Source organism: Lepidothrix coronata, unplaced genomic scaffold (genome assembly GCF_001604755.1).
Source record: "Lepidothrix coronata isolate B3197 unplaced genomic scaffold, Lepidothrix_coronata-1.0 Scaffold71, whole genome shotgun sequence".
NCBI lineage: Eukaryota > Metazoa > Chordata > Aves > Passeriformes > Pipridae > Lepidothrix > Lepidothrix coronata.
Window position 1 is genome coordinate 214832 of NW_016690251.1, and position 14642 is coordinate 229473.

At 42.2% G+C, this 14642-nt stretch overlaps 1 protein-coding gene across 3 annotated transcripts; it reads right to left on the reverse strand.

Moving 5' to 3' along the window:
• Positions 1 to 164: 164 nt before the first annotated feature.
• On the reverse strand, positions 165 to 14619 carry ENTPD6 (ectonucleoside triphosphate diphosphohydrolase 6 (putative)). 3 transcript variants are annotated; one of them, XM_017818947.1, is made up of 14 exons: positions 14562 to 14619; positions 12874 to 13191; positions 11442 to 11518; positions 10879 to 11022; positions 9697 to 9772; positions 8410 to 8445; positions 7152 to 7240; positions 5716 to 5795; positions 4725 to 4789; positions 4304 to 4402; positions 3636 to 3776; positions 2695 to 2751; positions 1583 to 1695; positions 165 to 1339 (listed from the first exon to the last, which is right to left on the reverse strand). In XM_017818947.1, exons 2-14 carry the CDS (start codon positions 13130 to 13132, stop codon positions 1250 to 1252), a joined length of 1326 nt encoding a protein of 441 aa, XP_017674436.1. In that variant the 5' UTR covers positions 13133 to 13191; positions 14562 to 14619; the 3' UTR covers positions 165 to 1249. The 3 variants fall into 3 exon arrangements, with proteins under 3 accessions (XP_017674436.1, XP_017674437.1, XP_017674438.1); XM_017818948.1 differs by lacking the exon at positions 14562 to 14619 and adding an exon at positions 13452 to 13753; XM_017818949.1 differs by lacking the exons at positions 165 to 1339; positions 1583 to 1695 and adding an exon at positions 1702 to 1818.
• Between the last annotated feature and the right edge of the window lie 23 nt (positions 14620 to 14642).

The following is a 14642-nucleotide window of genomic DNA, read 5'->3' on the forward strand; positions in this document are numbered from 1 at the left end:
AGTGTCCCCGTATGCTCAGCTGCAGAGCCTGCAGCCACGCACGCAGCGTGCCTCCATGCCACTACGTATTGCTGCCGTGAGCCCAGGAGTCAGGGCGGGCACTGCTGGCTCTTGGGGAAGCTGAGCTCTTTTGCACCACCAAAAGACCACTCGAGTCTTCTCTATACATCCATACAAACACATCACAATTCCACAGTTAGGTTACAAGCAGCGCAGCATGTCCCCTCCAGCTCCTGCTGCCCCTGCCCGTGCACTGGGAGTGCTGCACTGCAGCTGCCCTGCCATGGCTCAGTGCAACCGCAACACATTCTTTTATCACAGAAGAAGCCGCAGCTTCACAGAAGAAGCGGCACCACACAAATGCATTCACCCCAGGCCCCGCATCAACCTTACCAAGGCAGAAAGGTCTGCAACATCCAACAAGCCGTGCTCAGGGTTTATTTTTGTGACTGTGTCTTGTTCATCAATGTTACTCCGACTGACTCTAGAACTGTCAAATCATCGTTATCCCTGTACCCAGTTCCCAGGCCTTGCTTGTCTAGATCCAGCAAATCTGATGTTGTCTTCCACAATCCACCTCCCAAAGGCAGGGAATCAACATTAGGCTTTAACGCTACAGGGCATACAGGCTCATGCCTCCAAGTCCGTATCCAGTTTCTAGAGTGCTCCCAAGCTTTCCTCCTTCAGCAAGTGGAAAACAGAGCTGCAACGTCCACGCTACATTTCAAAGCTGCTGCCTGTCAGCATCTGTGTAAATGCACCATTTTTGCACACACGCAAGTTCACCTTCAAACACGAGTAGTAACATAAAAATCATCACTGAAAACTGCTGACAAACATGAAAAAACACCCTGAAATCAGGACAGTAAAGAGTTCCTTGTGGAGTGACTGTTTCCTACAGCAACTTCAGCATACTGCAAGCTCATAATACAGGCATATTCCAAAAAGGTGTGTTTTTCTCATAGAGATCATAGATGTCCTGCAGAGTCCTGGTTTTCCTTTGATAATGATCAAGTTTTACATCAAGCTGATGCCAGACACTGTCAAATCAAGGCTTATTTTTTTACACACCACACTCTGCACTGTAAAAAAGAGCTAGCGATGGAGAGGACTTGGGGTGGGAGGAAAGAAACCTGTTTCATGGTGACCTTCCAAAAGACTCCAGAAGCCAAAAGCATGTCCTTCAACAGGTTCTCCCATGTTGGGCTTCCAAAAAATGGAGATTCCCAAAAGTCACCTTCTAGGAGCTTTAGTACTGCAGTCTATTGAGCGAGTCGATGTAATGGAAAGTGGCTCCCAAAGCCCAGCTTGTTTCAACATTGTTAATTTTCCGGGCAAGCTGGAAAAAAAAAAAGGCAAAAAAGTTAAAACACAATTCTTTGGGAAAATCTGAAGCATGCAAGGTGAACACAGTTATGGCAACCAGATGGTGATACCATCGTGGGGAGAGTGCCGCTCCATCCACAATCACACAGCATGTGTTGTAGCAGGAAGGCAAATCAAGAACTGAACTACCAGCATGACGACTCCTGCCTTGGCACCCTCCTGCCCACTTTCCCCAGAAATCCATTTTGTGCATCACCTTAAAGGCTTGGCTCTTTGGGAAGCCCAGCTCTTGCAGGAGGAAGGTGATGTACGTGAGGTCCATGCAGAGAAAAGGGCTGCTTCCAGGGCTGATTTCCATGGTCTTACAAACTAAGGAGAAAAAAAACGGTGTCTGAATGCACACTGTGGGCTCAGGTGTAGCAACAGCCCAGCTTTGAAAAATCTCGAATCCATAAAGCACCTCTTGTCAGTTGAGCTGTGCAGTGATGGAACCTGTCACAATGAGGTTGAAATGACACACACACATTAGGAGAAGCACATAAGCTTTGGAAGGAAGATCCAGACATTCTGTCTCTCCCCTAAGAGTGAGAGAGAATTTCTTGTATCTCTCCAGGAAAAGAGCCTCCAATTTCTTCTAATTCAAGGCTTCAAATATATAACCAACTTCAGTTGTGTTATCTTTCTTGAGCACCAGCACTCGACAAATGTTGACAAAACCAAATTAAAAAAACCCAAAACAAAATAAAATAAATGACAAAATCAAAATAAAACCTTTCTCAGGAGTAATTACACAAAAGGTAGTCCAAAAATCAGAACAGCAATTGTTCAGTCATACATAAAGTTTACCAAAAAACCCCATGACAGTTTGATCAAAGCCTGAGTTTGTGGTATTAAGAAAAGAATGTTTACATTAGTAAATCTGTGTAGGCAGTTCTCTCTGCAGCTGATGAAGTGAAAAGCTATGAACCGGTTTTCCCCCTTTTCTGATTAACAATCAAGCAAATGAACAAAAAGAAAAATTAAACCAGATTAGAACAGGTTATGCTAACAGGATAATAAAGCCACAATTATCTTGAAAGCATGATTTCAGAACAGTTGTTAATTGTCAAGTAATTATTTACTAGTAATTCTTGAAAGAGTTTTGAAATATATGTATTATAAGATGTGTCTTATGTCAGCTGCAAAAGCAAAAGTTAATATAAAAATAGTTGAGATTTTCAGAAAAAAGCAGAAGTGTTGGTGAGATGCTATGTAGAGGTACTTAATACTTCCTTAAAAACATCAGGCTTCTTAGCATGTCACACATTTGCCACCTGGGAATGAATTTATACACAATAACTAGTAAGTGTTTGATTATATTTTACTCACCATATTTAGCTGCAATTTCGAAGTCACTGACAGTTAAGCTTCCTCCTTTTTCTTTATCTAAAAGAAAAAAAACCCCAGTCTTTTACAGTCTTCGTATAAAGGCAACTGTAGATTCAAGTCATGAAAGTTGTTTCAAAATCAAATCTTGAGCCACTGAAATCAATGTCAAAATTCAGACTGGTTTTAAAGGTAAAAGAACCTTTAAAAGATTCTGACTATAGACTGAAAAGTCTTTGTTTATGAAGAACCTTAAGACTCGTTTCCTATAGAAACAGCTTACAGACTCTCTCACCTGATCCCCATGTCTTTGCTGCTCTGCCAGTGGTGCCTGAACACAGTTAACACCTGTGACCAGATCTGACAGAGCACTGGTGCTCTGCAACACATTAAATCTGAAATTATTTGTAAAAAGAAACTGGCCAAGGAGGGGGGGGTAGGTTTGTCCAAACTAACTTGAGATGTCATAATCTCCTTTCTACCACTGAACATGACAGCCTTCTGTACACCAGCATACCATGGAAAAGAGATGTGACATTTTGAATACAAGTGGAAGTATCTGAAAATCTTCATTCCATCTAAAAAGGTCAGTGGAGCAAAACACACAGCCCAAATAATTTTTACTGCTTTACTGACTGAGAAATTTGTTTACCATTATGAAGGTTTTTCTATTTTGGATTGTAATCAGACAACAAAACCTTTTCTGAAACAGAAACAGTTTGTTTAAAAACTATTACCAAACGTTGCAGATCCTATTTCACAGCCCCAGTCCCTTCTCTATAGAAGTTAATATCCAGTCAAGATCAATGCTTCAATGCTGCACAGCAGTGTAACAATAGACTATATTCCATGACAGGTTAGCAAAGCATCATGATGTCTGCAAGTGTTACCATTTATTTAATAACTTGTCATTTAAAATGAAACAAAACCAGGAGCAGACATACCTATGAGACCAGCCTCTGCTGCACGGTCATAGTAGTAGGAGAAAGTGTAAAAATCCAAGTCCTTCACTTCCTCAGCCTTATGCACTTTTTTGTAGAGCATCTTTGCCACTTTATTAGAACAAGACTCATAAAGAGGCTCACCTAAAAGAAGGCAAAAAAACCCCCAGCATATTTATATATATATATATATATATATATATATATATATATATATATATATATATATGTATGTATGTATGCAGAGAGTTATATATACATACAATTTACTTAATATCTGCCAAGAAACAGGCTTCTTTTTGCAAAATAGCACTCCATAAGATCTTCATAGAGAGCTGCTTCTTCTTCCAGAAGCAAACACCTACCATCCTCAGGTTAGGACTAAGTATGTGATAGATCAGAGATGGACAACATCATTTGAGACAGAAGAATTTTGAAAAGACCTGTTTGAGGATTGTTCAAGTCCATCTGCATCACTACTAGCAGCTTTACTGACTGGACAGACACCTCATGGCACAACAGGAAAGAGCTGCATGATCTCTTTAACAGCATGGCAAGAGGAGCCAGATAGAAGAGTAAACAGAGTCTGGTATCTTTGCAAGAGGCTGAGAGTTTGATTTCCTCTGCTAATTGCAGCTGGCCTAGATAGGAAGAGTGATAAATCACTATACCTGCCTTCTGTCCTTTAATTTTGTACACTATCTCAGCATGTTGCCATTCAGATTTGAAGCCAGGTGGCAAACAAGGGCTAATCAACTCCTCCCCTTCTGCTGCAGAAGTAAAACAAAGCCACATTAAACAAAAACATGAAGAGTTAAATTCAGAACCCTCACCCCCAGCAAGGTACCTCCACGGTCCAGACATGGCTCAGATGTCCCATGCCCGCCTCCCACCCAGGGCTGGCAAGAATCCAGATCTCCTGGGATCTAGCAATGTCACCTCCTGCATTTGTCTCAAATGCACCCAGCCATAGTGACAGGAGTCCACATGCCATTCGGGAACCTTGAGCCCAGTGGGAAGGGGTCATACAACTCCTCCCCCTACCACCACCCTGTGCTCAGAGACAAGACTTGAGGACTGCCCATAACTTACAGGGTTTTCCCTCAACTCCGCCCAAAATGGCAAGCCTTGCTGACATCAGCCCAAGTCCCAGGTAACTGCAAAGGGATAAAAGCCTCTGTGAACAACAAACATCATTCCTCTGATACTCCACTGACAACCTGGCTGGGACATGCCAGTCTCCTCTACACAGTCATAGCCAAGTGGCTCAAGTGAGCTCATGCACATAAGAGGAACAGTGTGACAACCTGCACTCAGATTACTCTCACCCAGAATGATAATTGCTCTCTGAAAAGCTCAGGCAATAGCTGACAGCTGTAATCTGCCTCTTGAAGAACTGGCAATGGTATTCCAAAGGCAGTCCAGCCACTAGCATACAGAACTGACTCTGAGCCCAAACATACCACACAGCAAACACAGGTGGGAAGAAGCTGCTTGTCTCTGCCCAAAATACTGGGAGCAAGGGAAGACAACAAGGAGGAAGGAATGACACAGACTGACTATGAACTGACTCCAACACTCATTCTCCATTCTCCATTTCTATTTATATCCACACCAAAATGCTGTATAAAAGAATTGCTGCTCAGTGGTGAAGAGGTAAAAGAGTTGGGAGTGAAGCTAAGCCTGGGAAGGAGGGAGAGGTGGAGGGAAGGTGTTTTTGATTTTATTCTTATTTCTCATTATCTTACTGTTTAATTGGCAATAAATTAAATTAAATTCTCTAAATCAAGTCTCTTTTGCCCATAACAGCAATTGGTAAGTGACCTCCCTGTACTTATCTTGACCCATGAGTTTTTGTCATATTTTCTTCCCTCTGTCCTATTAATGGAATGGGAGTGATAGAGTGGCTTGGTGGGCACATGGTGGGCAGCCAAGGTTAATCTACCACAATCACATGGCTCAAGTGTCTCCACTTCTTCCTGGTACTCATTGGCAAGGACTCCAGTTCAGAAAAACACCTAGATCTCACTGGCTTCATAGAAAGCTTTGATTTTTACAGTGTGCTCTCCTTCCCACAACTAACCTGTAGGAATACAGCTTGTAGGTGTGATTAAACATCTGAAATGAAGTTGTGTGGCCAGCTGGTGATGTCTGGAGAGTTTCCTGAAGGGAGAAAAAGACGTCACTGACAGGTTTCTGCCAGCCAGCAGCAAACATCAACAAAGTAATCTTCCAAAAGTTAGGAAAAATGTGAAACAATCCTAGCAGGATTTAGAGAGAAATTATGAATTTGCAAGTATTTCAAATTGACTGCTGATATGCAAGACAACCACAAAACCTGGAGCTAGTAGTGTCTTCACAAGATAGGGTCTACACTGGTTACATTTCTATTTGTATCCACACCAAAATACTGTATAAAAGAATTACTTTCATTAAAAGGAATCCTTATTCTAGCTCTTAACTACTTTTGTCAAGAGGTTACATCAACTGCCTCTTCACATGATCTCTACTACAGAAAACTGTGAGCAAACTAATACAAAAGCCAGGCACACATTAACTTCCTACTTGAGTGGAATTAATCTGTGAACTTGCACAAGCCAGAGGAAAAGCACATCACTGTGCTTGCCAAGGAACAGAGTGAGGACCAGTCTGCAGTCTGAAAAAATGAAAGGATAATTACCTAACACACTTTGCAACATGTTCCCCAAGTGCACCAGCACTAGCACGTTTGTGGGGAGCAAAGCTCAGGCCACAATGCTGTTCATGCTGCTCATATCTTAACACAATCTCTATATCCAGAATTTCCATATCCCAGACCCTTCACATCCCTTGTCATTCTGCTGTAACAATGCAATGTCTTGATTATTCCAGGCTGGACACAGCATCCCATCCCTCTGCTTTTGTGCAGCTTTACTAGGAACACTATCTCTGCTCAGGCATAGCCTTACAACTCTACATTCACAGGGCTTCCAGCTCACAGAACATCTACAAAAATGCCACACCAGGAAGCTCAAATGACATCAGAGTATATTTTTTACTGCATAACAGCAGTTACTCCTTAGAAAGCATTCATTTGCAACTGAGTGAACTGAGGAAAATCGAAAACCAGGATCAAGGCAGCATCTTATTGTGTTCCTAAAATCCACTGTAGGGCAAATGTTGGACTTGAATTCATTAACAGCATTGCATTTTGAGTTCTTCATTATAAGCTGCACAAACTGAGAGTCAAGGATTAAGACACTCAGGTGAACATGGTATTTTCAAGATAAAGCAGCCCTGGCAGACTCGCCACATGCACCACCGATCCAGAGCTGGACTATGAGGATGGACAAAGAGTTGTGAATGCCTCTGTGACTGACTATAACAAGGCAGATGTGACCAAGTGATCTGGGTTTTTCTGTCACAAGTGTGGCTGCATGTCACACTGACAAACTCTTGCTCTGTTTCCAAGGGAAAGAAATCTGAGCAGTTACTGATTTCTGCACCAGCATTTCCCAACAGTGCGCATGTTCACATTACCTCAGCACGTGGAAGGAAGGTGATCTGTGTTGATCCACCACCCAAATCCAGCATCCCTACACTTCTCTTCTGGGGATCATCTAGCCTACCTGAAATGTGTGACAGAACAGAGAAATCCAAGGTGGGCATTGTGAGAAACTGGGTAGGAACAAAGCTAGAAGTACAGTGGTAAAGAAAGGGAATAATCTAACTCCATCTGTCATCTTACAGATAGCACTAAATTATACTGTTACCTACTGGGCACTGATTTTGGCTTTATCAGACCTGAAAATCTTAAAGTGACAAGAGATTCTCTTATTTCTCTGGTGGCTGTTCATGTCCTAATTACAGCAGCTTTGGTTACTGCATTCCTAAACATTTTTCAGTGGATGCAAGGACCGTTTTACAAACTCTACTCTGGTAACCACTTTGTAACACAGAGGAATGTGGTTTTCTTGGCCACCTCTCCCTGATCCCTTAGCAGCATTTTGCAGTTTCCTATGGCCAAAGGGATGACATACTGAAAAGAGCTGGCTAACAGACTCAGCTCTCTTGGAATTCTTCCTGCTGTCAGCCAAGACCTCTCCTCTCATTTAATTCTAGTTCTTCTCAGTTAGATCCCTCAAATGCACCTTCTTGACAAGGACAGTTTGTGCCAAGTACCTCAGTATGCCTCATGATAGCTGATGTTTGAAGATCACTAATCTTTCTGGTATTTCCTGTGGGCATAAAAGGCTTCAGAGCACATTGCTCCACACACTGTGTGTGCTGAACAGAGCACTTGGATGGCAGACTGCATTACATATTGTCAGAGAGGTCTTTAGCTTAGTTTTTTCTCTACTCTTCAGCTATCCTTTTCTCACCCAGCAGTGTAAACACTTGTGGCATTTCTATGTTATAAATCTGTAAGGAAGTAGCATAGCATTTTCTTTTACTCTGTGCAGCTGCCAAGCACATCTAGAACATTCACATTAAAAATTTAGCCAGAGTCACAGCAGACTCAGAAAGGAATAAAATGCCCTGGTACCCTACAGGGAATTGAGAGAAAAGTTACATTAAACATCTAGGGAAAAAGATTAAACTCCTCACTCTGTCAAGTAAAAGGCCAAAATCCTAATGACTTAAATAGGCCAGGCCAAAAATAACTGCTGACTTATTCTCAGATTCTTCTTTCTCCCATTCCATCCCAGTGAATGAGCAAATCCCACGCAGGGGCAGAGAACAGCATGACTTTCACAGCATCCATCGTATCTTTATGCACATGCTCATGTACACATACCTGTTAAAAAGTTTATTGTGATCCAGGCTGAAATACCTAATGAGGAAAAGATTCAGAAGATGCACTGTTAAATCATACCATTTCATTTTAACTCACAGCAGTAACAAGTAAATTACATTTCCAGAACTGTCAATGGCTGTCCAAAACCAAGGTAAGATGCCTTGAACAAAGAGAATTACCTTCTCTATCAGAGCTTATGTGATATTTGGGAGAGAAGACCCATGTATGAAATGCCTGTAGAACTCTGTATTTCACAAGCCAAAAAGTTAGGCAATAAGTTACAAAGGCTTCAGTCCTTAGTTAAAAGACAACAAGATGACCGAGACTCACATTGTTTGTCTTCTAGGAAAACATCCACTTGTAGAATTTTGTTTGATATCAGGCACTCGACTTTCCTTTTGAATACTAAGAATTTTTATCTTTCAGTGTTCTAATTTTTCCTGTTTTCCTCTAAGCAATTTTGTGAGCTATGCTGTTTCTGTCCTCTTTTTGTTTTATAAACCGTTCCTCCATAAATTAGGTGAATTAGTGGGCCTTATGTTAACAAATTCAAATATTTATTCATGTAGTTAAAACTCAAAGCATTCTAGGGAGCATGGTCCATTTCAACCCTTGGCTGAACCAAGGCTGTCACTGTTATTAATGATTTTAAAACAAAACAAAACAAAAAGAAGAATTACAATGTCTTTCTTCCATTAAGTAGCAAAAAAAGAAACTCATAAACAGCTTCACCTATTTTACAGTTTGGTTTCTAAGCAGAATTAAAACACATTTCAACACTCACTTACTTAGAATTTAGATGTTCTGTCCTCAGCATTTTTTGATGAACATTGACTTACTTCAGCATATGTTTTCTTCTCTATATGCTTTTATCAGATTGAACTCACAGTTCCACTCATTAGATCAGTTATAATTAACATTATGACCAAATACTTCTAGAAAGCTCTGATAAGCACTGTCAAGAGCACAGTGTGCAAACCTAGTTGTTGAAGACCATCTCAACAAGCAGATATACAGAAACTTTTCTAGAAGTGCTGACTGCACAGTGGCTTCCTGGTGATCCTACAGGAACTGCCCAACACTCAGAGCTTTCAAGATCAGGACAGAGTTCAGGACTTCAAATTGGAAAATGTAGCGCAAGATCTCTTTGGCAGGCACTGCCTGTGGTAGCATAAAAACTCTGTCAAACCCCCTGCTTGTGGGTTCCCATTACAGTGAGTAGAGGACTTGTCACAGTGCAGCAGGAATCTCCACGACTGCAGAAGGTGTCTCCACAAGACAGCCTACCTTCATCGGTTCCGTTCATTATTGACACGCAGTCGTCCCTCACAAAGAAGGGAGAGGCCTGAAAAATCTCCTTCACCTGTAGTTCAAATAAAAGCTACATTCAGAGAAATATTTTTTGAGCTGGAAACCAAGTTTTTTAAAATTCCAGTTTTACACTACTGCTCCTCTTCTTGGGCTAAATCCTCCTGACTGCTGCTCACGACTTTGTTTGAAGTTCAAGAGGCCAACAAGCATCATCTTTACACGCGGGCTCTGCAGTTGGGTGCAGAGACAGGAAATGGATGTGTGGGTTTTCAAGGATGAAGCCTGCTCAAAAGTGCCATTAGCAAGGAATACAATGGGTAGGAAAGGGACTCCAGTTTACTTTGCTGCAACTGGTGACCCACAGGGTACTATACATGCATGTGAAAGGCAGGAGATGGACAGCCTAGCTTTCAGGAATGTCCCAGGGAACTGCATTTCCAACAAGAGCATATTGGCTGATAATGATCCTCTATACCCTATCCTACATGAGGCAGCAGAGCTCTAGCTTTGCAGGGTCCTCTAAAGTTTCAGCTGAAATTCAGTGCGGAAAAGTATTGGCCAGGCTGCAGGCAGCAGAGACTTTGATTTCAACCACCCCCCATTTCTTCCTTCCAATTATTGCTTAGAAAAAGAGTACACTCAGTGCACACTTAATAAACTTTCCTGCAGCTCAAAGGTCTAGAATACGTTGTTTATTTTTGTAATATTTTAAAATATTAAATGTATTTTACATGCCTAAAAATATAATTTACATTGTTTTCAATCAATATGAAGGAGCGACCTTGCAGCAGCAGGTTGACAATGTGGCCAATCAAACAGTAGAGAGCTTTTCTCAAAATAGAACCATCCCAGTCAAACCCACCGCTAAACATGACCAGTAAGAACAGGCCTGTAGTTACTGTTAGCAGGATGTCACTGCATTTGTTATGTTATCTGTCATATCCTGGTTTACTTGGAGCTGCCATCATTCCTCTGTGCTTGCAACTCACACAGCTTCGAGACCCCAAGTGCATTTGAGATCAGGTGGCTCTGCACTGTTTTCGGGGTTAAACAATGGGAATTGACTCATGTACACAAAAAAATACGCACATTACACAGAACCAATCAGGGTTTGCTATAAAATTTCTGGCAAGCAAACAGAAAAACAAGAAATAGTACCTTATCCAGCAACTTTTGAGCTTTCTCTCCTGGCAGCAACCGTAGGCCAGCTGTGGCTTTCAGGACCAGAGGAGTAAACTTCCATAGCTCCATAGGAACTTCCTTCTTTGCCACCTCCAGGAGCTCTTCTATGCCCTGGGCACTCTGTGAGCAAAAAAAGAACAAGAAAAGGCATCTTAAAAACTCTTTTGAAAGGGCAAAAGGGTGATCAGAGACTCAATTCACTGTAAATGTGAAACAGAGACAAATTAAAAGCACAAGGGGCCAGGAGAAGGTGTAGGACTCACTATCTCCTACAGCGTTAAGTCTTAGTGGATATAACAGATATTATCAAGCTACAGGTCAAACCTGAAAGAGTCCCTTTTTCAAACAGTGACATAGAACTCTATCACTGAATGTTTTGGCTACAGAGGGCTCAAAAGGCAGTATGACCAATTCCTGGAAAACAAGGGCTTTTGGAGCCAGTAAAACGCTACAAGCTGGGTGTAAGTCTGGCTCAGGGAGTGCCTAAATTCCTGCGAGCTTGAAGGTAAGGGAGACAGAAGAGAAATCACTTAAATTACCTTTTCGACATCATCAGCATATGCAGATAGACCTGGTTTCAGTGCTTTAAACGTCTCATGGGTTAATTTGGGAGTTTCTGTTCAAAAGCAGTATTCCAAAATAAGTAACGGTACAAATAATTTTGCATACACAAAATCATTTAACAAATTACATTACTACGTGCTAATGGCAGTTAGTTGAAGCCTCTGTCTAATGAACTATCAACAGCACCTGACCTCTAAATACAGCCCTTGCTATGGAATTAGATCCTGAGAAAACCATTTTTAAAGTCATGACTGGTTTTCAGGTGCTGGTGTCCACTATATTCTTTACGCATATCAGACAATGGGTTCAAGTTGTCTTTGAGGCCTTACACCCGCCAAGTGCAGCTTTTCAAACTGCACCTGTAACAAAGGCTCCAAATTTCAGCATGCTCTGTTCTGACTAAACTTGGTTCCAGCAAACACTAGTGGAAGCTTTTCCTTTTTTTTCAATAACAGCAGAGGGAACCAGACTTAAACATATTGCAGACCTGTAGCCCTACATGCACCTGAAATCAAGACAACACAAGCCTGACACACTGTCATCCTCCTCCTGTAGCCAACTACACTCTATAAAGTTTGCTGCAATATATTCTGAAATTATGTTTAAAGAAAAGCAGGCAAGGAAGCAGCGAAGACTTGAGAATACACTAAAAGACTGCCAGTGGACTGTTGTTTAACACCTTTGTTGGCTAAGCCTTACAACAGCCCATTATGCAAACCTACCTTGCTCCCCAGAGGTCAATCACACCATACACCACACTGCTAACCCTGAAAACCTTCAGGTCACTTACTAACATAGCACTCACACAAGTTTTTTGATCTTTAAGACTTTTACAAATAGGAGCTGACAACATGTAAACAAATGAAGCTTAGTACTCCAGAGGAAAACTGGAGATTTTTTTGTACACTTCTGTCTCACTTCTGAGTAGTTTTTGTCCAGATGTAATACATAGCAATTTTAATTGAACAATTTACAATTTTTGTTTTATTTTACAGTTTAAATCCAACACTCAAGCCAAGGATGCACTAAACCACACACTGCAGAGAGAAGCAGCTCACTAGCATGAACTGGAGACAGCCAACAACCTCATGGTGAAAGTTTGGGGAAATAAGGAAGTTTGAATTTATAATCTTCTCTTCCACCAGTGTGATGAAAAATTGCCCTTCTTCAAGCCACCACTCTAAAAGTACAGGTGCTATTTAGTTCACATTCTGACATTACAGCATTTTCTTCTTGTTGAACGTTTCGTAATTTCATCCAAGCATATATGCCTGAATCATAATATAGATGACTCTCTAGAAAGAGCTGAAGCATGTTTGTTCCAGTAATCTCTAGAAAAGAGTCATCAATAATCTGCTCCATAACGTTATGGAAGACTTAATCTATCAAGCAATGAGCAGGACATACCTCTTGGCTGCTGTGTAAATTTAAATATATGGATGCGAGTTCCTGTGCTTCCTGCGTCAAACATAATTCCATAAAAGACCGAGAGATCTGTGGTCATTGCCTGATGGTTCAGTTTATCTCCCCTGCTTTCAGCAATTCCTTCTGTTGCTCCCATGAGTGGTTTGGAATCCAAGCGCCATTTTATGTATGCAACATAAATAGCTATGCATGCCGAAATCCCAAAAGCGAAGAACCGCTTTGACATCTTCATGGCTTCCATCTATCAGATGTTTTGTGTCTTCCCTTTATCACAGAGAACAGGTGGTTCCCACATCACTCCTACATCCAACAGAAGAGAAAAAGTCTGTTTTATTTTCTAAACCCGATTAACGGATCTAAGAGTATGATGCCTACAACACTGAATGCTCCCAATTGTTCCAAAGGAACACATCCTCCTTCAGCATGTCATTGAGATCTACAGCTAACTTTGAGGCATGGAGCAGCATAAATCTTCTTTTCCCCCATTGCTACAGAGGCCTTAGAGGCAGAGAAAGGAGAGTTCAGAGAAACTAAATACAGTAACTGAGGTGGGAAGGAACCTCAAGAGGTCTCTCATCCGATCTCCTGCTCACAGCATGGGCAGCTATAGGGCTCCTCCATGTTATCCAACTCATCTTGAAGAAATCTGAGGACGAAGATCCCGCAGATCCACTGGCACTTATCTTTGTGAATTCCTGGATGGTGAAACAGGTCCCAGAAGACTGGACAAGGACAATTTTTTAAAAGGCAAGAGGGAGTTGAGTGTTCTTCTCTCCCATGTCCAGTACCAGGAAAGAAACCAAAGCAAAGCACAATGCAAAAAATCTACAAGCACTCACATGACACCATTCAGATGATTAAAAAACAGTCAGTGATAATTTATGGGGAGCAAAATTACATATTATTTTTCCTTTTTTGTTAAGGAGTAATGAAGAGAGAACAAACCAAACAACGAAGTTGAGTTAAACAAGGTTTTGACACACGTGTAATTTGTTGGTGATATGAATTCAGGAGGCGTACAGAAGGTGTGAAGGGGAGGAATTTAAAATCAAGGTGATTACAAGCATATTGGGTAAGACAAAATTTCATAAAAATGGAGAAAAGCTAAACCACAGGCACAAATACACATGAAGAACAGATCAGTGTGAGGGAAAGGGAACTGTAGGCTGTCATGACACAGAAATCAGGAAGATGGCATTGCAAAAAAAAAAATAAAATCTTTCTGGCTTCTACCAGCAGGCAGAGACATGCAGGTGGCAATCGCTGCACGTCTAGGGGATGATCACTCCAATCCTTCTGGTGCCAGAAAGGCCTCAACTGCAGCTACACGAGAGCTAAATGTCACAGGAAGGAGGAAAGCCGCAGGGGTTTTGTGTCTTTGAGGAGACTCAAGCCCCACGGCAGGAAAGGGGAGACTGAAAGGATGAGGGGGAGGCCTGGAGGCGCAACAGTCTGGAAGCACTGCCACCCTACCGCCGTCTGCCTGAAGAGAACTGGGATTGTCCTTTCCCTGCCTTTGTCAGGGGACGCCGAGATTTTCCGCAAGGGAAAATCTTCCCGCCTGCGCCGCCGAGGATCGGGAGGGCACGGGGCGCCCCCCGCTCACACACGTCCCGCCGCCCTCGCTCTCTCACTCCCTCCCTCCTTCCCTCCCTCACTCCCTCACGCACCCGCTCACGCCGCCCCCGCCGGCCCCGCCATGGCGCCGCCGCTGCCCGGCCTGCGGGCGGCCCCGCTTCCAGCGCGCAGGC